This window comes from Pantherophis guttatus, chromosome 3, assembly GCF_059756535.1.
Source record: "Pantherophis guttatus breed Tessera chromosome 3, ASM5975653v1, whole genome shotgun sequence".
In the NCBI taxonomy this organism is placed as follows: domain Eukaryota; kingdom Metazoa; phylum Chordata; class Lepidosauria; order Squamata; family Colubridae; genus Pantherophis; species Pantherophis guttatus.
The window spans coordinates 20,577,753-20,603,970 of NC_142065.1; the positions used below are offsets into that span (position 1 = coordinate 20,577,753).

The window sequence follows — 26,218 nt, forward strand, 5'->3', positions numbered from 1 at the left end:
CCACTCGGTCTTGGAAGGGTTGAGTCGGAGCCTGTTACTCCCCATCCAGATCCGCATGGCCTCCAGGCACTGGGACATCACTTCAAGGGCATCATTGGGATGGCCCAGGGTGGAGATGTACATCAGCGTATTGATGGAACTCCACCCCAAAGCCACGGATGATCTCACCCAGCGGCTTCACATAAATGTTGAACAGAAGGGGCGAGAGGACCGACCCCTGAGGCACCCCACAAACAAGGCACCTCAGGGTCGACCTCTGCCCCCCTGCCAACACCGACTGCGATATCCATCAAGCCACCAAAAATTGTGCTTAACTTTAGAATATAAACTGAGAGCAAACCCCACTCCTTATTGGCATTGATGATGTTATCTAGTATTGGTAATGAAACATCTGCAAGAAAACAACCAAGCTGAGAGAGGACCGAAGACCCCTCATTTCAGTCCTGAGCATCTGCTATATTGGAGCTTAACTCAAAAACCTTTTACTTTTTATGCTATCACTGTGCTATGCCTGTTCCTCTGCTGCACATGGTATTTGCATAATATGCTGATGATGTACTATCTTATAGTCATATCTCTTGATTGTGATGTCACATCTTTTCTCTAACTCTGGAACCTGCTTCCTTTTGAGGTTTGGCAAAGCTTTGCAAGCTGCTTGCGTCTAAGACATGTGTAACATAAAGCAAATAATTTTTAAAAGACACTTGTTGAAGAAGGAACAAAAGCATATTTAGTCTAGACAATTGAAAATGTATGATACAGAGAAACACAGGCACACAGAACATTTTAGAATTTAGAATAACAGAGTTGGAAGGGACCTTGGAGGTCTTCTAGTCCAACCCCCTGCTTAGGCAGGAAACCCTACACAACTTCAGACAAATGGCTATCAAACATCTTCTTAAAAATTTCCAGTGTTGGAGAATTCACAACCTCTGGATGCAAGTTGTTCCACTGATTAATTGTTCTAATTGTCAGGAAATTTCTCCTTAGTTCTAAGCTGCTTCTCTCCTTGATTAGTTTCCACCTATTGCTTCTTGTCCTGCCCTCAGGTGCTTTGGAGAATAGCTTGATTCCCTCTTCTTTGTGGCAGCCCCTGAGATATTGGAACACTGTTATCATATCTCCCCTAGTCCTTCTTTTCATTAAATTAAGACATACCCATTTTCTTGCATTTAACTCCTGCACTAAAAGGAGAAAAAGTAAGACAATCGTGAAAATTATACAAATCTTTTAAGGAACTGAAAAGTTTATTTCACTTCCAATTAGAACATCTAAGGCAGCATAATACTAAATCTACTGAATTGGGAGCATGCTTCACTAAACAAAGAGGAAATTTCTTCTTAGCAGACATATCCAAGACTGTATTAAGACTACTGTCATTACTGAACCTGTACAAATTTGAATCTCACTCTTTCAGATTGCTCTATGAAGCCAATTGGATTTTTGCCTGGGCTGATTTATTTTCCAAACATAGGAAACGCTAATTAGGCAATAAAAACATTTTATTTTCTAAATGGAGACTGAACATATTCATCATTTAATGGATGTAAACAAAGAAATATATTAAATCATTACAGATTTCTAACTATCTATTCTGCTGATTTGTACAGTGTATACAAACCAATGATTCACAAACCTAAAACAGAGCCAGTTCTTCACCTCAGAAAACATCCCAAAGCTTCTGATTGACATGGAATTTTATCCAATCCAAATGCTGCCTCTTGTGGAATTCCCTGAAGTCCCACCTGTTTTCAACGGTTCATTGTAACTACCATCTTGACTTTTTTTGTTGACGCTTCCTGTGGGTGCTAGTGAGTTATGCCGATCAATTTAAAGCCATCCTACTACTAGGAACTTGGATTATTTTAGTCTCCTTTTTCTACCAAAAAAGCTGTGATGTCTACCTTTAGCAAGTACCTTACTTTTTATATCTATATCATTTGTATTTATTTATTATCGCTATCTATCTATCTATCATTTATCTATCTATCTATCTAGCTCTTTTCTCTTTTCTTTCCTTTTTTCTTTCTTTCTTTCTCCCTTTCTCTCTTTCCTCTCTCATCTATTTTTTCTCTCTCTCTCTTTCTCTTCCCCTCTCTCTCTCAATCCTCAAATATGTGCATATCTATTGTTTCACCAACCAGCTCAAAAATATTCCACCAATTAACACAACGGTTTGTCAAAAACTAATCTGTCCCAATTTTGGGGGGTGGATAGGAGGAGAAGAACGGGACCAAAATAAATATCACTCCAGGATACTCCATATTTCTTTGTCGGAACAATGTTTAAGAGATAGCATATTAAATGCAACTCAGTTCCAAATTGTTCCTTCTCATCTGTTTTTGTCAAACTAAATTATTTATTGATGTTTAAGATTTCCCCCAAGATGCATTTCAGGCTGCAGTGCATTTCAGGCATTCCTTAGTTATAATTAGAGACTGAAGCTGGAGTCATGAAATTCAAATCTAAGGCTATAATTCAGAAAGATAGTAGGGGGCTTTGGAAACAAAGCATAAATAATTTGAAGAGATAGGAATCCTTATGCCTCTATAAAACTGCTGGATAGACATAGCAGTGGACGTTCATTTTGGATTTTGTTCCATAGTCATGTCACTTAATGCCTTCCATTTTTCTGGCTCTTGAGTATAACTTCTTGCTGAAATGCCATCTAATAATTGTTATGAAATGTTCAGCTGGGATTCAAAAGTCTCTTGTTGAGACTGACACTGAACTTCAGCTCCCATGAGCTCTTGCTACTAGTCAGTGGTGAGAGATGTTTGTAGGTATAATTATCCATCTTATTATGTCTTCAAAAAGAGTCGCCCATTTTCTCCAAACTGCAGCCAAAAAATAAAATAAAATTAAGACAGCAATACCACCATCACTCCTTTTTTTTTTTTTTTTACATGCATGAAATCCATGTAACATGCATATAAAAAGGGACAGGGCAACAATGGTGCAGTGCCAGTGAACTCTGTTTCCAAGACATCAGTGGACTGTACGTTTAATGATATTTGGAAAACTTCTATAGAGAAGTAAAAAGTTTAAAAAGTTTTCAAAGAACTCAGAACATTATTTTATACAAAAGAAAGTACGGTTCAATTTGTTCATTATTATTGGTAGCATATCGGGGTTTTTTTTCCAAATCGGTATCCTTTAAATGTGTTGGCATCAGAACTTCTATCATTCTGAGCTAGCAGGTCTGGTAAGAAGCAAGTTTGAACAATGTGGTTCTAACACATCTGGAAGACACTACATCACAGAAGACTGCCCTAGGAGAATGCATCAACCTAGAATAATAGGGTTGGAAGGGACCTTGGAGGTCTACTAGTAAAGGAGACACTGTACCAGAGGTGAGTTTCAGCAGGTTCTGACCAGTTCTGGAGAACCGGTAGTGGAAATTTTGAGTAGTTCAGAGAACCGGTAGTAAAAATTCTGACTGGCCCCACCCCCATCTATTCTCTGCCTCCCAAGTCCCAGCTGATTGGGAGGAAATGGGGATTTTGCAGTAACCTTCCCCTGGATTGGGCAGGGAATGGAGATTTTACAGTATCCTTCTCCTGCCATGCCCACCAAGCCACGTCACAAGCCATGCCATGCCATCAAGCCACACCCACAGAACTGGTAGTAAAAATTTTTGAAACCCACCATTCTGGACAAATGGCTGTCCAATTTCTTCTTGAAAATCTCTAGTGATGAAGCACCCAAAACTTCCAGAGGCAAGCTGTTCCACTGATTAATTTGATCCCCAAATTTCAAGAATGATATTCTCCACCACATTTTAACCATTTTGTCTTAATTAAGTTTGTACTCTATGGAACATCAAAAACATAATATGAACATTGGTATTCACTTTCAGTCTTAGCGTTAAAAATTTGCCACAAATAAGTTTTATGAAAATAATGAAGAGTTTGCCACGCATATAAGGCTTTGTTACTTTCTGACAAGAGAAAATATTTAATACCATTATTCCCCCCAACACACACACATGCATCTCTGAATATTAGTGTGAGTGTCACAAATAATTAAATGCTTACAACTAAGAAACATCTTTAGACATCTTGACAGTACATATTAAGAGGTGTTCTTAGGGAAAACTGCCAAGTGGAGTCTTATTTGTGATATTAAACAATGCACTTTTATGAAGTGGATTCTATATCTCTCACCACCTTGATGAAAAACAAAATACAGCTTCGGTATGCAAAAGTATGAAATGTGGAATAATTTGGAGGCAGGCACCATACATCCAATTTCCTGAACATTTAAAACGTTGTATAGCTTGAGAAGGATCTTATGTATAGCTTGAGAAGGATTGCAACTAACCACATGCTCAATTTCAGAGCAGATTCATTGATCTGGGATCAATGAAGGTGTAGGAAGTTAAAACCCACCCTTCTCCTAGAAAATGAAATATTTTAGGAAATATTAAAAGGGCAGAATATTTCCCCTAAAAGGGAGCCAGAAACCCACCCACCCTCCATTTTAGTTAATAGGCCTTTAAGGCCTGGGCCAGTCTATTCTACATAACAAAGATCTATCTCCTTCAGGCAGAGCAAATTTAATTGCCCTTCATTGCATCACATAGCAAGGTTCAACCAAACTTAACACAGAGACTATCTAAAAAGCTAGCTATGACCTCTGACAGCAAACTGTGTCCCAGGAAGTTCAAAGCTAGAGAGGGTATAAAACCCAGGGACTCTCAGCATCTCTTTCCTCTTTTTGCCCAAGATCTCCAAGGCATATGATCCTGTTCATCAATAAACCTTCTTTCCAAGTAACTTCCATGAATCCAGTGTCTTTCTTCTCACTTGGAACTGAACCCAGATGGACATTTCTTCCAACAAGGGAAAAGGGTCATTTTAAACAAGGTAAAAGGATAATGCGTGGGCTGCAATCCAAAAAAAAGGAAGTATGAGAAACTCCTTCCCTTCTCATATCCAGGAACAGGGTAGTCTCTCTTAAGCATTAGACATGCCTCGCCAAATTCCAGACATACAGCTGTAAGGATAATGTTCCACCCACAGATATACTGTACCCACCCACAGATATACTGTACTCCATTTCTACTCTCTGGAGGACAAAATGCAGCACTATTAAATAATTGCTATTACACACAATTGAGAAGAAATGACACGAGCATGGATGACTAGTAAGAAACATATGTATTATAGTTGAGAGAACAAGTTTTAAGGCTCAATTAGTAATCACGCTGACTATATTAAAAATGTTTTCGGAATCTACATTTCATCTGAGGCTGCAGAATACTTTCTGTCTTTAAAATTTTAATTTCCTGTGTTCTCATTGTATCTGCCCTGAATCTTTCCGTACTCTGTCTCTTGGCTCCATCTCTGTTTCTTTCTCTGTTTCTTCTCCCGCTTTTGTCCCAGACAGTTGGTACGTCAACTGGATAAATTTGTAGACCAAGATAGAGTTCCTTCTGGCTTGGCCAAGGCCAAAAGTCAACACAAAAGTTCTGAATGTGGATGCAGCAATGACCTTCATAACTAAGTGTGGTGTGGTACTTTAAGCATTAACAATTTTCATACTTTTTTGGCTGATTTTTTTGCTCTTCATACTTTCCTTGTGATGCTGATGTATGGAGATTAAACCCTGCTTTGTTTTGTGATACAATATTTCCCCCCATGGAACAATTTTCATTACAGTTTTAAAAAAAACAAAAAACCATGGAATTCCCAGATGAGGGATTAAGTGTTAACAGTTATGGGGATCTGATTAACCATTGATGAGAAAATCAGGCTGTGTGAATCAACTGGGAGTTAGCCCCCTGACACTGAGTAACACTCCATTATCCACTCTTTCCTCAACGCCATTCAACATTGACCATTGTGATATAATTGCTGGAGAATGCTATGTGGACACATTGCAATAAATCTAAGGCACAGCTCAGTTTTGCAGAAATGGTTTTGGAACTGGTGAAAGATTTTCCCACTTTTTCCAAAAGTCTTTGAGGAAATGATGACTCTTCCATTTACAACTGGTTTAGTCTCAGTTATCTTCAGTGGGGCTATCATTGGAGAAAGAGGGGGAAGGGGAGAGAGGGGCGCAGAGGGGGAGAGAGAGGGGGATGAAGGGAGGGAGAGGGGAAGAGAGAGGGGGGAGAGAGAAGGAGAGGGAGGGAGAGGGAGGGAGAAAAGGAGAGAGGGAAAGGGAAGGGGAGGGGGAGAGGGAGAGAGAGAAGTGTAGCCAGTATAGAAAAATCTTTTATGTGCTGGAGTGAGATTGAGGAAATTTAAATGCTGCTTAAATTAAATTGAAGAGGGGGATTGTTGGGGCTCCTCTTCATCAGCCCAAATGATCCCAACTTTTTACCATGTGAAAGAAACCCATGTACGTTGCATGGAAGTCCCGGATTGTGAAACAGTAACAATATTTATGCTGCTTAGAGTCAAAATTGATTGAAGCAACATAAATATTTATGCTGCTTAGAGTCAAAATTGATTGAAGTGGCATAAAACATGCATAATAAATAAATAAAATATATTAATACCAAATTATTTTCTGAGGCCTTCCCTGCATGTATTATATGGTTCTGTTCTTGCAAAAAGAGAGTTTTGCGACATCGCACTCACATGTAACACCTCTCCTATGCGAGCTGCACTGGCTCCCGGTGGTCTTCCGAGTGCGCTTCAAGGTGTTGGTTCTTACCTTTAAAGTGCTCCATGGCTTAGGACCTGAGTACCTATGAGACCACCTTCTGCAACCAATAACCTCCCACCAACCAGTACGCTCCCAGAGAGTGGGCCTCCTCAGGGTGCCATCAGTAAAGCAATGTCGACTGGTGGTTCCCAGGAGGAGAGCCTTCTCTGTAGGGGCACCTACCCTTTCAAACAGGATACCCCCAGGGATACGAATGATCCCAGATCTCCGTATTTTCTGTCGTGCACTGAAGACCTTTCTGTTTCACCAAGCCAGGCTGGCATAAATTTTCAATTTGTCTAAATTCTATGCTGAGGATCTTAACTGATGAGCCAAATTGGTTTAATTATTTTAAATTGTTTTTTTATTTCACATTATATTTATGTTATTCTGACTGTTCACTGCCCTGAGTCCTTCAGGAGAAGGGCGGTATAAAAATTAAATAAATAATAATAATAATAAAGTATCTGTTTTCATATTATTTGGAAAAGAACAATAAGAGTTGGACTAGGATCGCGTAGACCCTGTTCCAAGTCTACTCTTCATCATGGAAGTTCAACCCAACCTACCTTCAGGATTGTTGTAGGAATGAAGTTCGGATCACCATATAAGCTATTTTGAACTTCTGCAGAAAAGTTGGAGTGGACATCTATGTTTAGTTGCTGATACTTATTGGTTGCACTGACACTTCAGTATTGTGTTTTTAACTTCGTATGATTTTATTGCTGAAGGCTTTCTTACACATTTTGCCCCGAGAAGAGCATATTTAAACTGAATAAGTAAGCAAATGAATCAATCAGTCACAAAAACATGGGGAAGAAATGAGTTAGAATAGACCTTGGAGGTCTTCTAGTTTAACCTCCTGCTAAAGCAGGAGACTCTAGAAAGAGTGCAGAGAAGAACAACAAAGATGATTAGGGGACTGGAGGCTAAAACATATGAAGAATGGTTGCAGGAACTGGGTAGTTTGATGAAAAGAAGGACTAGGGGTGACATGATAGCAGTGTTCCAAAATCTCAGGGGCTGCCACAAAGAAGAGGGAGTCAAGCTATTCTCCAAAGAGGGTAGGACAAGAAGCAATGGGTAGAAACTAATTAAGGAGAGAAGCAACCTACGACTAAAGAGAAATTTCCTGACAGTTAGAACAATTAATCAGTGGAACAACTTGCCTCCAGAAGTTGTGGGTGCTCCAACACTGGAAGTTTTTAAGAAGATGTTGGATAACCATTTGTCTGAAGTGGTGCAGGGTTTCCTGCCTAAGCAGGGGGTTGGACTAGAATACCTCCAAGGTCCCTTCCAACTCTATTATTCTATTCTATTCTATTCTATTCTATTCTATTCTATTCTATTCTATTCTATTCTATTCTATTCTATTCTATTCCATTCCATTCCATTCCATTGCATTGCATTGCATTGCATTGCATTGCATTGCATTGCATTGCATTGCATTGCATTGCATTGCATTCCATTCCATTCCATTGCATTGCATTGCATTGCATTCCATTCCATTCCATTCCATTCCATTCCAGACAAATAGCTATCTGGGGTTACAATTCCCAAATTCTTAGTCAGGCTAAAGAAGGCTGGTTCATCCAGGTTCTCCAGCAGATTTCATATTATTTTATTTCTTTAAGTGGAAATGCAAATGATTGAACCCAGAACCATCTCTATGGAATGGACAGTGTTCTCCAACAGATCTATCAATGGGTCATGGTAGAGCTAACAGCACCCAGGGAGGAAACTGCTTCTCAGGTTGCAGTACCAAACAGAAGCAAAGTGGCAAAATGGGAATGCAAAGGAAAATATTTTCAGTGAAATTTCCACTTCATTTAAATGACTATGTTTCTTGCAGGAAAAGTCAACACTGTGGAAATTCAGCAGCTCTGTCAGAAACACAGGCAGAGAGAAGTGTTTGAACATTTACAATAACCTGTTCCACCTTTATCTCATTTTATAGCCTGTCCTTTGTCCTTCTTACAGCACGAGGACACCACCTTACATAGACCCGAGGACAGATAAAACAATGGTCTTGTGGTCTAAACAGTCTAAATAAGTATTTAGGTGGAACGTGATATGGAAATTTGATGCAGGCAGTCTTGATTTCCATGATGGGAAAAACAAGTGAATACTGGGGAAAAAAATGGTCAAGTTAATACAGAAGCTTTCAAGCTAGAACATGGCACAGTTTATTGAAAGCTTTGGTTTTTTCACGATACACACAGTGAGTCACATTTATGGACTTTTAAAAGGGCAATGATAGACACATTTACCCTGTAAGTAAATCCCATAGAATTTCACAAGAATTATTTAACACAATAACAGAGTTGGAAGGAACCTTGGAGGTCTTCTATTCCAACCCCCAGCTCAGGCAGGAAACTCTATGCCATTTCAGATAAATGGTTGTCCAATCTCTTCTTTAAAATTTCCAGTGTTGGAACTTCACAACTTCTGGAGGCAAGTCATTCCACTGATTAATTGTTCTGTCAGGAAATCTCTTCTTAGTTCTAGGTTGCTTCTCTCCTTGATTATTTTCCATCCATTGCTTCTTTCTACAATCTATTTTATGCAGCAATTCTTACAAATTTGTAGACCAAATATGCATTCAATCACCTTGAGCATGAAGGAATAGCCTATTCCTTTTGTCACTGTTTTTTAAAACAATTTTACCTAATTTTAATTTCACTCTGATCTCCTAATGAAATATGGGAAGATGTTGTGGGAAAATATTTCCACTAGAATTTTAAAAAAATAATAATATACCTGTAACGGGTAGGGATTGGGAAAGGGAATAAGGCCATTGTGTTCTTCCAGTAGCATAAAATAAATTAGGAAAGAGTAATGCATTTTTTTACGTATTGCACTCTTTAGCTTGGAGTCGACTCGGTTGCATTGTTAATATGACTGTGACAAGAGACAAAATAAGGGAAAGATACACACTGTACATCTAACTATCACAGCTGTTTAAGGAAGTAAATAATTTCAATAGGTCCTTTGGTGATGCTCAAACAGCACATGCTGAAGTCACAGTGGTAGACAGATTTCTCCCTATCGCGCAGATTGATACAAATTCCCAGAACGCATATAGCTTTTTTTTACTTAGCACCAGATTCTTTGACGCTTTTATTTGGGGTAGACTATGTACATTTCACCTTTCCTGTTTTGAATGAGATAAGAGGATCCTTCCTGTCTCCCATAACTCTCATTTTTATGACTCTGTTCCACCTATTTGGCCATGTTTCTCAACACTGCCATTTAAATTCCACGGGGGTTGGCATGCTTTGTCTCTTTTTGAATCCCAAATTGGTATTTTGTGTCTTTTTAAAAATCCCAGCTATTTCCTTTAAAACAAAAATCTTATTCACCTTGTGGATAGAAATGAAACGAACCCTTTAGAACCATAAATTCTCAAATTTGGCCATAGATAAAGGCAAACCCTTACCACTGTAGTATAACTAAATATTTTTTAAAAAGCAATAACTGAACAGAAAGAAACCTCCATCTAAACATTACAATCAAAAAGTCTGTGAATATGCAGTACGTAGCTTTTGATTTTTACATTCTACTGCTTTTAGTTCAATCCAAAGCATTCATTTCTTTTTTTTTTTCTTCTTTCTCTACAGTTACATGAAGAGCTGAAATCACCCTGTGGATTTTGATGGATATAATTATTTTCATTAAAATCACAAACAGCACGATATTCCTTTTCCAAGGCAAACTGTAAAGGAATCTTATAGAAACAAGCCAAATATTTGAAGTAGGAATGTGCTTGGAGGATATTTAATAGCATTTTCTTATAATAGTATATATTACCAGTTACAATCTTCAGCATTTAAGTTCAATGTTTCAAGGGATGGGATGAGAATTTATTTGATCTCCCCCCCTCCCCAATCAAGTAACTATTAACAAAATCCAGAAAAGAGATCCCAAGGAAAACTGGGCCTTGCCTGTTTACATACGCAAACTCCAGCAAACAGGTTTTTCAATTAAATTAGTCTTCTGAGGGTGATCTAGGAAGAGCCAAGAGCTTCTTAAAAATCTTATTGCTTCGCATATATGCCACCTGGGGCTGCGGCCTGGTTCTTTTGCAGTAAAAAAAGAAAAAGAAAAAAAGTTTCTGTAGTGCCTGTCTGTTCTTTTCTGACATGCCCAGGTTTAATGGTTATTTGAGATGGATTGTGTTATTTTCACACATTCAGCAGCCCTGCTTTTCCATAACCATTTATGGTAGAAGACGGCACCTATTGCGGTCCCTTTTGCATCGTGAACAACTTTAATAAGGTAGGGTATCATTAGATGATAGCAGTTTTATATTGAATGCAAGGAGGAAATATAGACACTTCACCCAGCAAAGAGCCAGAAAGAGAAATAATAGATGCAATATACGGGAGAGGAATTTCCATTAATACAATCGAAAAGCAGCTTTAACTGCTACAACTTTTTCCTTCAGGGGTTTTCTTTCCCCCTCCCCTCTCCCAATAAAGTTGAACAATACTATGTTTATCATCACAAGGAGCGTAAAAGAAAGAAGGTGCTTTTGTTAGACGTTTTTACTCCCGAGCAAGCCTTTCCTGCAAAGCTGTTGGCTGTCAACCATGCATGAATTTCATGATTACTTCTCATGGAAAATACTATCGGAATAAACTTTGGAGCAAGCCCTGAAAATAAGTGACAAAATCAACTAGGACTGGAAAAAAAAAATCTCTTCTAAGTGAGTAACAGCCAGAGAGCCAAGCAGCCCTGCCTGGAAAGTAACTTGCTTACCCTGCCTTTTCTCCAATTTGTAATGCAAGTACAAGCATGCTAAGAGCTCTTTTTTTAAAAAAAAAAACATAAGGGCTCGTTCAATTGAGGGGTGGGAGGGAAGAGTAAAGAGCCGTTTTATTCTATAACAAAAGAACAATTTCTAATTATGCCTTGCTGTTTTAAGATGTGGGTTTTTCCTTTTTTTTCCTTCTTTTGTTTTCTGTGCGTTAAAAAGATCACTAAATGCTTCATTTCTCATGTAGGTTGGCTCTCCCTTTCTATGCTTTTGCTTGTGGGGTTTGGGAAAAGGACAACTATCACCTGTGTCAAAGAAGAAGAAGAAGGAGAAGGAGAAGGAGAAGGAGAAGGAGAAGGAGAAGGAGAAGGAGAAGAAGAAGAAGAAGAAGAAGAAGAAGAAGAAGAAGAAGAAGAAGAAGAAGAAGAAGAAGAAGAAGAAGAAGAAGAAGAAGAAGAAGAAGAAGAAGAAGCGAAGAGAGTTCTTTACAGTTATTTTGCAGGTTGGTTGTCTTAGAAGAAGCTACACTTAGCTCTGATCAGTTTTGCTTGGCCATGTTAAACAGCCAAGGGATATATCATAGGCAGTTTTTTTTCATTATGTTTGAAAAGCTAGTCATCATTGGGCCTTTTTTTCCCCCCTATTTTTCAAAAACTGAAAAATACAGTATGTTTCTTAAGAAAGAAAGAAAGCTTTCCTTCTCTTGTTGGAAACTTTTTATACCCATAGAGGATTTAGGTTTTATTTTCATTTTTTTTTTAGCCTGACAAACAAAATGTAATTTTCATCAAGCTATTGTTCCAAAAAGTGTTTTTCAAACGTCAGCTGGATTTTCTTGGGTTTTATTTTTTTTTTTCCTTGAAAACATTTCGCTTCTCATCCAAGAAGCTTTTTCGATTGTGGCTGAAGATATTTATATTTTGTAAGCTGCCCTGAGAATGAGTCGGTTGCCATATAAATCAGACAGACAGACAAATAGACAGACAGACAGACAGATGCCATGTTTCCCCAAAAATAAGACCCTCTCTTATATTTTTTTTGAACTCTGAAATAAGCGCTTGGCCTTATTGCCACGCGCTCAAAAGCCTGATTGGGCTTATTATCAGGGAATGTCTTATTTCGGGGAAAACAGGGTAGATAGATGGATAGATGGATGGATGGATGGATCGATCGATCGATCGATCAATCGATAGATAGATATATAGTCAGTCACCAAAGGAACATTTTCCAAAGTGTCCATTTGAAAACCTTTACAAGAAATCCTTTGCAGAGATGATGAAGGAAGGAGAACCTTTGACGTAGGCCAAGGATGGAATCAGTGAGACCAGCTTAGAAGATGCTAACAAATCAATGATGTTGCCCAACAGTATTTCCTCACACACATCTTCCAAAGTAAAATCTATTTTTTTTCCTTACTAGCACACTCTTAAACAGAAAGCAAGTTTGGAAAGAAAGTCAGACAAAAAGAAGAATATGTAGATTGTGGCTCAAAGGCTGGAAAATAACAAGCTTTCATAATGGCAACAGTTGCAGGAATACTCTCGAGTCATTAGAAGCAGGAAGTTAATAAACAAGGGCAATCATAACAATAATGGAATGGTGGGTGTTTTTCCCTCCCAAAATGTGTCATATGGAAAAAATTTAGGTTTTAAAAACAATGTAACAATTGACAATGGTCGCCAAAAAGGACATGTCAAAATACTTGGGGAAAATTGCTTGTCTATGATCCCTAAGAAATCTAGCAAAGGAATTCTTCTCTGCGATGGGTTATTTTTTTTGTTTGTGTGTGCTGATTTGTTGATTTTGTTTCAAAATGAAAACATTTCTATTGTGCAAAAGGTGCTTTAAGCCTCTGGTTTTATTTTTTTTAAGGTTAAAAAAAATACATGTTCCATGTGCCTATGGGAAAACCAGAGGTTATTATAATATGAAGGAGGGGGGGGAAGCTCTGTGTAAATGGTGCTTTTAGTATACTAGAGTGGAATTGGATATTCACAAATGTTTAGATTCTGTTTCCTGAAACTGCAATCCCAGATAAAATAGCCCATTTTAATAATCTCTCAAAGGTAGCATGATGTTTTATACCACTAGCAAAATAGAAGTAAAAATCCATTTTATAGGGATGATGCAGAAGAGCATTCCAGAACGACATATATAATTTAAGAAAACACAATACCGATAATGCCATCCAAATGGAGAAGGAGAAGAAGAAGAAAAAAAAAACTGCTGTAAGATTTAAAGCAACTATAATAAAAACAATCAGACTTCCCCAAAGATTTAGTAGAGCAGCTCGGCAGGACAGCGAAGGATAAAATGCAGCTCATGCTCGAAACTTAACAATATCCCTTTTCTTTTGGATTAAGAACCTAATCTCATCTTCCTTTTAATGTCAAATCTAGAAATAAAGTCCAGGCACTAATCTTTTGTACAGATACTTAGGAGTAAGTTCCCCTCCAATGGCTTCGTCAAGCTGGACCAACAATAAAAAATCAAGGGTTAAATTTGCTGAATGAATGAAGCTAAAATAATTTACATTGCTAGTATTTCCGGCTGGCTCAAGGGCGAGATTCTTAATGCCACTCCGCTACTTGTGGGAGCATATATATATAGCAAGCTGTCTTAATAAAATTAACAATAAGCTACTTTCACCGCTAGATCTTGGGAAAGGAAGCATAGTGTGTCACACACCCTTCTTAACCTGTCTGCCATGCGATGTATATATTTTTATTTTTTTTTTAAAAGAACTTTTTACAAAGAATATTTTAAAGAAACCAGAATGAATCCAGATTCGCAACTGTTGTTTCATCCATTAAATATTACATTGGATTTCTTGCATAAATCAACCTCTGGGCTTTTAAATTCTGTGCATTTGGGTGCTTCACTAAAGTCAAATATTTCACATGCTAAAACTGGAAGTAAAATTGGCACCAAAGTGTATGTAAAACAAATTCCCTGGAGTTTGCGGTTTAAGAGGGAAAAGGCGTCAGAGGAAGAGACAGAAGAAAAATTCTTGGTAGTATTGAGTTTCATTTGATATGATATCATACCTAGGAACAACTTTAGCAGAAATTGTTTTCGGTTCCATTGGAGGAAGTTATTGGGGTTAGAAAAATTGTAAATCCTGGTTAGAAGTCTTCATTAGCTGTTATATAGACTCACACCATTCCAGAATTGGTATAGCTTTATATGCAACATCTTAATGGACGTATGAAGGTGGCTAGTACCAACGTTTGAAATAATATACAGGTAGTCCTTAACTTACTAAACAATTCATTTAGTGGCCATTCAAAGTTACAACAGCACCAAAACAAGTGATTTATGACCCTTTTTTCACTCTTACAATTGTTGCACCATTGCCATATTCCCATGAACAGTATTCAGATGCTTGTTTATGACGGTTTTTATGATGGTTGTGTTGTCCTGGAGTCGCCTGATCACCTTTGGCGAACTTCTGACAAGCTAACTTAATGGGGAGGCCAGATTCACTTAACAACCATGTTACTAACAGAACGACTGCAGTGATTCACTTAAGAGCTGTGGCAAGAAAAACCGTAAAATGGGGCCAAATTCACTTAACAAATGTTTCGCTTAGCAACAGAAATTTTGGGCTCAATTGTGGTCTAAGTCAAGGATGAACTGTAGTAAATGTTTCATCCTGTGGGAACTCAGACAACGGACAATGGAAACTTGAGGTAGCTCAGGAGATTGTTGTGGTGTGCAAATGACAAAAGAGCTCACTATCTGAACGTCTTTGTGCCATACAGTGTACGGACAGTCAGAAAAAGGGAGGAAGCATATTTCAATCTCTCTGGGATTAAAAAAAATGTTCACTAGCAATTTGCTGCCTACGGAGTCCACAAACCTTGGAGCCAAGGGCACTTTGCTTAAATCAAATAAAAGATATGGCAAAGGCATCCAATCCTGATTCTAAAATCTGATTTACAAGCGCTTCCTTCACCAAGTAGCTATTCTTCCTCTCCCCCAACAACCCCCCCCTCCTCTGAGCTCCAAGACTCCCTGACAGTCTCTTCTGCAGGGTTTTTTTTTTAACCTTACTTTACTATTGGAGATGGCAGAGAAGCTACTTCTGATGTTGTTGTCATTTTCTATTACACAATGGCTTTACACAACCTCCTTGAGGGCCCATACTTCCCAGTCTGAAAAACGGCAGTGGGAGAAATTCTTTCACCGATATCAAATGCCAGAAAAAAAAACGACAGGCTGTTGTAAAAATAATTGTACACGGACACCTGTGGACTGTCGCACAGATGCCCTTTGGCTTCCTCCTAACTAAGTAAGCATGAACATTATCCCCTCCACTTTAGGAGATGCCCAGAGGGAACCCTAAAGGCAAAGGCTTCAAGGGAGGGCAAAAGCAACAATTGCGCTGTCATGACACAAGGTCCAGGCCTTTCATGTATATGTGGTGACACTGCAGGCAACTATGAAAGGGATAAAACTTGGGTCAGGGTGATGCAACATCGCTTTCATTATTTTGATAAAAGCACTGGTAGCTCTGCGGGTCTCTGAGAACCAGCCTGCCTTCCTTCCTTCCTTCCTTCCTTCCTTCCTTCCTTCCTTCCTTCCTTCCTTCCCCCCCTCCCTCCCTCCCTCCCTCCTTCCTAAATTTTTCTTTAAAGGTAAAGGTAAAGGTTCCCCTCGCCATATGTGCTAATAGTTCCCGACTCTAGGGGGCAGTTCTCATCTCCGTTTCAAAGCCGAAGAGCCAGCGCTGTCCGAAGACGTCTCCGTGGTCATGTGGCCGGCATGACTAAACGCCAAAGATGCACGGAACGCTGTTACCTTTCCACCAAGGGTGGTCCCTATTTTTCTACTTGCATTTTTTACGTGCTTTCGAACTGCTAGGTTGGCAGAAGCTGGGAAAAGTAATGGGAGCTCACCCCGTTATGTGGCACTAGGGATTCAAACCGCTGAACTGCTGACCTTTTGATCGACAAGCTGAGCATCTTAGCCACTGAGCCACCGCATCCCTCTAAATATTTTTTTTACAGCCGCCCAACTCCAATGGTCTTTGGGCACATTTAGTTTTACTTTTAGCCCACCCCATCTGCTATCTTCCAACCACGCTCTTGAATATAGCTCATCCATCCCCAGCCAGCCATGCAAATGTTCAGGAACAGGGTATGGTGTTTGCATTCAGCCCTTAAAAGAGGGTAAGTTTGGGGATAATAGTCTGAATTGGGACAACTCGCCACAGACAACTCATCACAATCAATTCACCACAGCCAGATCTAGCTGCTCGGCTGCAAAGTTCTGTTCATCTAATGGCCTTCACAGATAAGGCATTTTCCCAGCTGGATTTAACCATGTTCTGTGAAGAATACTATCGTAATTATTGATGATAATCAGAGGAAACTCTAATCATTACCTACTGTCAATAGACATGAGCTGCTTCTATCAGGAAGACCTGAACACTGGGGAAATACAGTGATTCGTACTTGTGTATTTATGCGTGTACAGTGCAGTGTTCCATTCTGATATCCTAAAGAAAACTAGTAGCAGAATAATACAAGACAGATTTAATCCAAGCAGCAATTTTCTAGGTGTGCATCATGGTATTATATTGCCAAGTGGTCTCTGGAGTTTTGTCACAAGTTACAGTGCGATATCTCTGGCCTTTTCCTATCTTTTCCTTCTGATGAGGTCAAGGCACAATCAGGGCATTTTGAGGATTCCCAAAATACTTTATCCAATAGTCTGATCCAGGAACCAGGGGATGCATTCCTCTGATAAACTCACCTCTGTCCATTCCTTCTTTTTGAAGAGTTTTGTTTTCAAGTCATTTGACCGTGTTATGAGGCAGGGAACTCCGAGATCTACATTCGTGGTTTTAATATTTCTTTCTGTTTCCTCGGGAGAATGAAAGAAATGGGCTCAGCCCATTTCTCTAACCCCGTTACACCTAATGTTGCTAATGTTGCTTAAAGATGATAATGTTTTATTATCTTTCCTAATCATAGGACTAACAAAATATAAAAGCCGAAGCTTTCACTGGTAAGAGCAATGCTGATAGCATAAATCAGTACAAGGTCTTTCCTAGTCTGCCTCCGAAGAATGCAGATTTTCCCCGTCTGAATGTATCATTCACTATTTTAATAACTGGTACTATTAAGGTGCAAATTGCAACTTTTAAATAATGATTGCTAATAGCCTTATGTTTACTGCCACACAAGGACTTTCACGAAAACAAATTCTGCATTATTCATTTCTAGTTCCCATAAACAAAGTAGATGCAGCTGGTTTCCTTCCCTCTCTCTCTCTCTCTCTCTCTCTCTCTCTCTCTCTCTTTCTTTTTCTTCTTTTCTTTTCTTTCCTCTGTTGTACTTTTGGCCTTATGCTTCTTAAAAGGGAAACCTCTCAGGGCCCAACAGAGGTAGGAAAGGGGAACCAAAGGGCAGGGAGGAAGCAGAAAAGAAAACTATTAAGTTTAGGTTTATATTCAAGAGCAACGAACAGCAAATTTACGATGTACAAAATAAAATATGCACATCTCAACAAGCTCTAGGAGGAGAGAAGAGCATAATCCTGTGGAATTGGGTTTGAAAGCTATTTCCGATATAGAAAAATAAAAATGGAATTAACATATCAATTCAGTCCTAGTCCTAGTTTTTTCCTTTCCATTGTGTTGAGTTCACACAACGGCAATTCCCCAGAGTCACCTGCATTTTTGTCATTCAGAAACAACAGTTCCTGGCCTGATTCTCCTCTTCCTCTCTTCTCTTCTAAATCATCTCATTGGCTGTGAGAGCATTTTCTGCTGTCTTGGAGCCATGGGAGGAGAGGAGAATCAGGCAGACAATCTGTAAAGCACCTTGGGCTCTTTTGGGATGGAGGAGAGCAACGCACATGATAATATATCATCGCAAGTCAAGATATGATGTAATGTCAGGCACTGACCTAAAAATATCCAAACATCTGCTTAAAGAATTAGGCAGACAATAGCCAAAAAAAGAACAATTGCTGCTGAGAAAGGAGTCCAGAGGAACATATGCATTTGACCCTCTCTGTTTTCCCTGACTCAGAGTACCATTTCTGAAGATGCTTTTGGAAAAGAAAGGAGAAAAAGTGCCTTCCTCGTCCCCTTATCCACTTACATTGCTTGATTTTCATTACGGCACTCTGTAAAATATAAGGTTGTCATGGCTTAAAATTAATGGGGAGGGGGGGAAGAGGAATTGTCATGTTTCCAGGATCCAACGGGCCATCCTCCTTGATTCGTTTGCTTGTTCTCTCTAACCTTTACGACGTTCATTAATCAGAGGAGAAACCTGTTTCCAAAGTAGATGCTTGGACGTAATTATTTACAGTTGTGCATAGGCATTAAATCCAAGCCATAACCAAGACAGCTAAATCCAAAACCCCATCACTTAACTTTCTTTCTTTTTCTCCCCCCCCCTTACAGACTGGCAGTCTCAAAAGTTGTAAACTTTATTATTTTTTTCTGAATCAAACCCAGTGAAACTCGTAATCAGTCAAAAGAATCAGACAGACCTTTCCCAAACATTTCCCCCTTTTGCTCTTTCTCCCTTTTGAAGAGGAAGATTAAAGGCTCAATAAAGAAAGCCAAAGAGAGAATAGTTGTGCCAAACATCGGGATAATCAATTATTTCCTTCCCTTCCTCCTCCTTCTGTTCCAAGGCCACACTGTGGCACAGAGATTTTGAGACGGTATTCAGCTCTTAAAACAGAACCTTTTTTCATTGGAACGCGGGAAACAAAAAAAAAAGTAATCTTACAACAATGGCTAAGCTACAATGCACACCCAGTTGTCCAGTTTAATCTTGCTTCAGGTGGACTCCCTTGAAGAAAAAAAAAAAACCCTAAATTGTCCCTTAAAGAAACCAGCTGAAACCATACAGAGTGGAAAACAAAAGAGTAGCCGAAAGAAGACACTGCTGGAAGGGAATCACAAGCAGTATTCTGTAAGCAGAGAAAATTGAGGTGTGCCCAAGTTTTCCAAAGTATCTGTCTGGAAATCTTTAGTAGAAATAAATGATCAAGGGAGCATAACCCTGGGCGCAGGCCAAGGATGGCATCACAGTGAATCAGCTGAGAAGATGCCATTAAATCACTTGCTGTTGCCCAGGATCATCTCTCCTCCTGTTCCTTCCCCTCCGCCATCAATCCTGTTTCTTTCTAATCTTGTGCATACTTTGAATGAAAAGCAATTTATTAAGAAAGACAGTCAAAGAGAGGAACATTTTGAAATGGCAGGTATACTTTATAGATGATGAGTTTTCATGATAGCAGAAGTTACAAAAACACTCTACTCTTAGGACTTATTGGGCTTGGGAAGTTTAAAAGCAGGAAGAGTCATAAAGATCAAGGAAGATTTTTTTCTTTCGTTCTTTCTTTTTTCTTTTTCAAAACATTGCTTATGGAGAAGACCTAAACTGCAGTACTTTACATTGCTGTGAAACAGCATTAGTCATGTATTATTTGCTTTGCAAATTAGTTTATGTACAGATGAGTTCTCTCTCTCTCTCTCTCTCTCTCTCTCTCTCTCTCTCTCTCTCTCTCGCATACTTTTATGTGTATTAAACTCCAAATATGGAGAATGTGAACTACACACATACACAGACAGACAAACAGACAGACACCTATGACTGAACCGAATCATGTTTGTAAAACTTTCCCAAAATCTTTTCCTTCCAAATTTATTTTCAACTTCGAACAATTCTCAAGCATTACGGCATTTACTCCAGCCCATCGCCCTGAACATCCAGATAGTTTCATGGGTAGGGAAGAGTTTGTTTGCTTTTTTTTAAAGAAATCAACTTTCTTTGTTGTACAGCTTTAATCTAACTGGACACAATGACCAAAAAAAAAAAAAAAAAAGGAAGGGGGGGTAGAGAAAAGCACAATCCCACCCACATTAAAGCCAAACAAGATAACAATTGTACTTGCCTGGCTAAAAGAGTCTATAGAGGGCAAGACTTGCGTCATTGGCACTCAGGTTACCATAGTGAGTGATTTATTGATATCTATCAAGAATGAATAGATCAAAGGCAGCAAGATGACAGGTGATCAATCAAATGTCAAATCAAAGCTGGCAATCAACTGGAAAGCTGGTTGTTGGTGGGGTTTTTTTTCCCCCTCCCTCCCGGTGGGTGGGTGGGTCTGGTGACAAGAGAAACGAACTTCTTCCTAGCTGCGGTGAAAAACAGCCCCACCAACTCTTTCCAAGTACACCGAAGCAAACTTGAACTCACAGCCAGACCAAGGCGAAGCCTCCACCACCACCCCACCACCCCGGTTACCGCCTTCCCAGCCAGGCCATCCATCCATCAGCTTCTCGGCCTCGGGAGCATCCAGCTTGCCTGGCCCTCCCCACGCCCACCGTTTCCCCAAAAGTTGAGCGAGTTCTCCGGCTCCTGGAAAAAAACGCAGCCCCGCCGCCTGTGACCCACGCGCGGCCTTTGGTTGGGCCTCTCGCTTGGCAACTTTGGCGAACCAGGCAAGCGTCGAGCCAAGCCGAGCCGAGCCGAGCCGGGCAGCGAGAAGCCCGGATCCGCACGGGATTTCCACCCCCCCCCATGAGCTGCTCGCCGCCGACCCCCCCCCTTCCACCCCCCCCCGCCCTCCGAACGCTCACTCGGTTTCCGGCCGGACTTTCGCTTTGCTTTCCCTTTCTTTTTCGCACGCCGAAGAGATCAAAGGGCTGAACTTCAACCCGGCGGGTTCATCCGCGGCACACACCCCCCGAGCTTCGCCGCCTCCCCAACCCCACCCCACCCCCCGAGTGGGTATTGCTCCCGGACGAGCCTCTCAAACTGCAGCAAAGAAACAAAGCTTTCCACCACCACCACCACCCCAAAAAGAAAAAAAGAAAAAAAAACCCGGCACCGCTGGCGACCCCCTCCCACCTCCTTCACAACCCCCCCCCCCAAAAAAAACCACCCCCCAAAAAATCACTCATCCTTTCCGGACGCCACCTGCCTTGCAAAAAAAAAATATACAGGTCCAACGGTCCATCCTTCCCCCCCACCTCCACACACACACACACACACACCCATGCCCGAAGCGATGCCAAGCGAGGAAAGGGCTTGCAAAGAGAGAGGCGGAGGAGAGGGCTTCGGAGGGAAAGCCGAGCGGAAGAAAGTTGAGTGTCGAGTGGGGGGGGTGTGGAAAGGAGGGAGGGAGAGAGAAAGTTTAAGGAAACCGTCGCTTGGAAAAGCGGGGCAAGAGAAACCCCAACACGCCGCGCCCGCCCGCCCCCCCCACCCTTTCCTTCCCCCCCCCTAAAAAAAAAGCGAAAAAGACAGCAAACTGCAAAAGAAACTGCTTCCAATCCCGTCCGAGTTGAAGGCAAGAGAGGTCGGTGTGGTTGCGTGCGCGCGGGTTTGTGTGTGTCAGGGCGAGGAAAGAGAAAGAGGACTGCAAAATAATAATCATAATAAAATAAAAAAATAGTAATAACCAAGAGGCGGAGGTAGAGCTGCTGGCAACCGGGCGCGCGAAGAAGCGTCTGAAATTCCCCGGCACGCACCCACGGAGGGAACGTCGGAAGGGATGATGACCCACCAGCCCGGAGGCGGGGAGAGGAGCCCGGGGGCGCCTCGGCCGTCTTTCTTACCTGCCGCCCTTTTGGGTGCCTGCTGTTTCCGCCTTGGCATCGCTGTACTTTCTCCAACCTCACTTCTCTTTTCCCAGATCCGAAGCCGCTCCGAGGCCGGCGGGGTTTGTTTTCTCTCGCTCGCTCTCTTTCTCCCTCACTCTCGGCGTGCGCGCCTGCGTGTGTGTGTGTGTGTGTGCGCGTGTGTGTTTTTTTTCCTCCCTTTTCCCTCCTTCCCTCAGCCGCTCAACGGCACGGCGGCAATCCCAGCGCCGAGCGCCTTCGCTTTCTCCTCAGGGCGCGATCAACCTGTTCGGGGATGCGGAGGGTGGCAGCTTTGTTTGGGGCTCTTTTCTCTCCCTTCTTTCTCTCCCCCCCCCTCTTTCTTTCTTTCTTTCTTTCTTACAACCAAAACGGCGCTGGGGGAGCTGAGGGGGGGCCGCCTTTTTTGTCCCTCTTGTTTTGTTTGAACTGTTGCGAGACTTCCTTTGATGCAGACATCCAGGCACAATCCAAGGCAAAAGGAGAGGAAACCCTCGCTGGGCGCCGGGGCAATTTTTTTTTTTTCTCTCCTTCTTTCTTTCTTAAAGTGGATCAATAAATAACAAAATCGGGATGCGTAAATAGTTCTGTTTGCTCGGCTGGCGAAGAAGAAGGGGGGGGAGGTTTGCTATTTCCTCGTCTTCCCCCCCCTTGGCCTTTTATTATTATTATAATTATTATTATTATTATTTTTCCCCCCTTCTCCTCTCCACCTCCTTCGCGTAGCTCTCTCTATGGCGGCTGGGCGACTATCCGCCGAGGAGGAAAAAAAAAAAAAAAACCTGCAGGTTTGCAGCCGCCAGATGCCGGGTTGGGAGTGATGTGGATGAGGAACGGCGGAGCTCGGGGGTGGAAGGAAATCTGGGTGTTCACACACACACACACTCACGCGTCCACACACGCACGCACCCTAACCCACATCCATATACCTCAGCCTCCCCCCCCCACGCACACACACACTCACAAATACACACACAAACACACACTCACACACACAGGCAGGACGAGGCGATGCCAGGAAGCATCGATCCACTGAGCAAACTGTGTATTAGTAAACCCCTCCTCCGCGACCTGATGACAGGATGAAATTTACTCCGAGCAGACAGAAGGCAGTCAGTTTATTAAAGAGACAGGACTTTGGCTGATCGCAGACGTCTGGGCCGGAGCTGGGGGGTGGGGGTTGGAAATGGGGTTGGAGTGGGGGTTGCAGCCGTTCCGGAGCACCGACCTGTGTGCCTATCCCGTTTCCACCCCCTGCGACCCTTTCCCTGCAAAGCCCCATTTTTGTCTCATAAATCTGAACCCCGTTTCTCCCTCCCATCCATCCATCCATCCACCCCCCCGCCCGGGTCCTTTAATGGTCCATTCATTGCATCTTGAATTCGGTCTTTAAAAATTGCTTTTTTTTTTAACTCGGCAGAGGTTGTCTCGAGATTTGGTGATTGGTGAGCTGGTACACTTGGGCTGCTGAACATGTTTAGAGTGCTTTTATCCAAAGGTTTTTATGATACAGCTCTTCTTCCCCTTCGCCCTGCCTGCAGTCTTTTAATATAAACAGATGCTCTTTCTTTGCATTTCTACAGAACGCTTTTCCCCCTTTTTTAAAAAAAAAAAAGAAGAAAAAGGTCTTTCTTTCTTTTTCTTTCTCTTTCTTTCTTTCTTTTCTTCTTTCTTTCCTTCTTTCTTTCTTTCTTTCTTTCTTTCTTTCTTTCTTTCTTTCTTTCTTTCTTTCTTTCCTTCTTGCTGTCATGCAACCGTTTTTAACTCTGTAATTCTCCCTTCTCTTTTGAAATATTATGTTATCCCTCCCTCCTCTCCCCTTTTATCTGCATGTAAAGCTAAATTTGGAGGCATATACAATTCCTCTTCTCTTTTCCTCACTTTTTGGAAAATAGATCCGCTGACAAGTTCTCACCGCTGGAGAAAAGGCATCTGAAAGGCACTGGGTTGTCTCTGGAACAAGCTGTGTGAAGTTTCCTTTTATTTCCTCTTCCTCTGTTTCGCCCAGGTGTTTGGCAGAGATGGGCAGATGAAGGTTGCAGCTGTTTGTATGCTGGTACGTGCTGAACACAAGTCCACAGAAGTGGAGAACAAACTTGAGAAAACTGAACTGGGAAGAACAAATCGGGGAACAGCTGAAGGCAAATAGGGTTTACCCATAGATGTCTTATTTCGACAAATTGCTTATTGTGAGCGGTGGGGGGAAACCCCAGCATGCATGGACAGCATATGAAAAGCACACACAAGTCTATTTGGACACGGGCACATAGGGAAGGTCTTCTTGGACCTGTGCATGTGCCAGATGAGGCTTTCTGCTGTGTGACTACACCCCTCAGTGTGCAAGTATTTGGGTTATGGTCGCTTTCATGTTGTTGGCTTTGTACCACTTTGGAACTAGATTGTTCACAGCCTTATTAATTTGGGGGCATTTAATCAATTGTTCTTTGGAAGCTACAGCCAAAGCTGGCATTTTCTTTTCAACTTCTGCAGCACTGCAGCCTTTGTGAATGGGGTTTCTCTCCCCCCCACCCCATTTTCAGATGTTTTAGCTGGCCATCCTTCCCCCCCCCACAAGAGATTCAGTGTCCTTTTCTATGAGCTTCCCTTTTCCTGAATCCAATGATTAGATCTTTTCTCTCTTCTTCCCCCGATACAATTGCCACACACAAGCCCATTTCTTCACTATTGAGAAAAGCAACTGCCCGCACAAAAATCCACACTATCATTTCATCCTCACAATTTGCAGAGGTAGTTGGTTTTGGGGGGTCGGGGGGGGGGACACACCTAGAAGAACTTTGTGGGATTCTTTGGACTACTTAGGTTCTGAGTTGTTTTTGCAATTGGAGCAATGTCTTATCATTTTTTGACAAACCACCAGGCAAATTTTGGATCTCAATATATCTACAGACAAACATACAGTAGAGGAAAATTGTGGCTCTTCATTTTTTAAAAAATAAAAATATTATGCGAGTGAATGGGATTTTTGATACTCCATGACTATGGACAGTTTAGGAATAATATACTTGTTGGGAGGGAAATATTTGTATTCTTTCCTACTGCTCAACTGGAAAGAAAGACAGTGTAATTCCTCTTTTGTGGGTTTTTTTAAATTATTATTTCTATTTATTATTGCTAGGCTGGCAGTAGTTTTAAACTGTTTTGCAGGGAATGGGAAGGGGTTAAGCAGTCTGGTGAGATGGAAGTGTCCTGTCACAGACTGGTGTGCAGAATATATATGTCTTTTCCACCTGGAATTCATAACCAGAAAGGAACTCACCTTGTGTAAAATGTGTAAAGAGGAAGTAATGTTACAATTTGACAGTTACCCAGACATTGAAAACATCTGCAGCCGAGACATCCAGCAGTTTGGCTACTATTTTCAGCAGAGGGGAACAAAATGGGGGGGGGGACTGGCTGCTATTGCAAACAAAATTTAATAGAAAAACGAGGACTTTGTTCCTTTCTTACCCCTGGATTTAGGGGCTGGCTAGGAATGTCTGCAGAAGTAGTCAAGATGGGTGCTGCTGCAGCCCTGTGATCAAAGCACCCTCATTTTTTTATGCACCTTGATGCATGGCATGATTGCAGTTGACATTATTTTGCGCTCTTGCACTCTTGCGCTCTTGTGATCTGGCGAGATCCGGCCATGAATGGCGTCAATGAGTTTTTAATGTTTTTAATTTTTAAATGTTTTTTATAATGATTTTTTAAAAATGTACTGTGAGCCGCCCTGAGTCTTCGGAGAAGGGCGGCATATAAATTGAATTAATTAAATTAAATTAATATTTTTTTAAATTCTTCCCATGTGGACAGCCCTGGCTTGGCTTTTGACATGTCACTAGTTTTCATGGTGTCATTTAGCTAACTATGAGGGCTAATGTATTTTAACATGAAACATACAATTCTGCATATCATTCTGCCCCGATGCATGGATTCTGCAACATTCTGAATCCATTCTTGAAAGGCATCAAGTAAAAGGGAAAAACCAGCTGATATTTGTTACCGGCCCAGAGTCACATCTGCAACATGGGTGGTCATATAAAACAATCTAAAACAAACAAATGAATGGAGAAATAAAAGCTCTCTAATGCTGTTGACTGAAATAGCCATTAAGGAGAATGGGTGTATATTGAATTGATAATCTGATGCTCCATTGCATGCCCCCAATGATTTTTACCCAGTGT

General features: G+C 41.1%; 1 protein-coding gene and 2 long non-coding RNA genes across 3 annotated transcripts in view; 1 reads left to right on the forward strand and 2 right to left on the reverse strand.

Moving 5' to 3' along the window:
- Nucleotides 1-23,059, reverse strand: part of TSHZ2 (teashirt zinc finger homeobox 2) — a 449,616-nt gene extending 426,557 nt beyond the window's left edge. The window contains exon 1 of the mRNA XM_034433026.3: nucleotides 22,014-23,059. Coding sequence (XP_034288917.1) covers nucleotides 22,014-22,053 — 40 coding nt within the window. The 5' untranslated portion in view covers nucleotides 22,054-23,059. The remainder of the gene's footprint in view (nucleotides 1-22,013) is intronic.
- On the reverse strand, nucleotides 1,940-6,149 carry LOC148114513 (uncharacterized). Its single transcript, XR_015732980.1, has 2 exons — nucleotides 3,649-6,149; nucleotides 1,940-2,837 (listed from the first exon to the last, which is right to left on the reverse strand). It is a non-coding gene; the product is annotated as an uncharacterized LOC148114513 (long non-coding RNA).
- On the forward strand, nucleotides 11,743-20,825 carry LOC117674841 (uncharacterized). The gene is made up of 2 exons (XR_004594007.3): nucleotides 11,743-11,918; nucleotides 12,836-20,825. It is a non-coding gene; the product is annotated as an uncharacterized LOC117674841 (long non-coding RNA).
- Nucleotides 23,060-26,218: the final 3,159 nt, after the last annotated feature.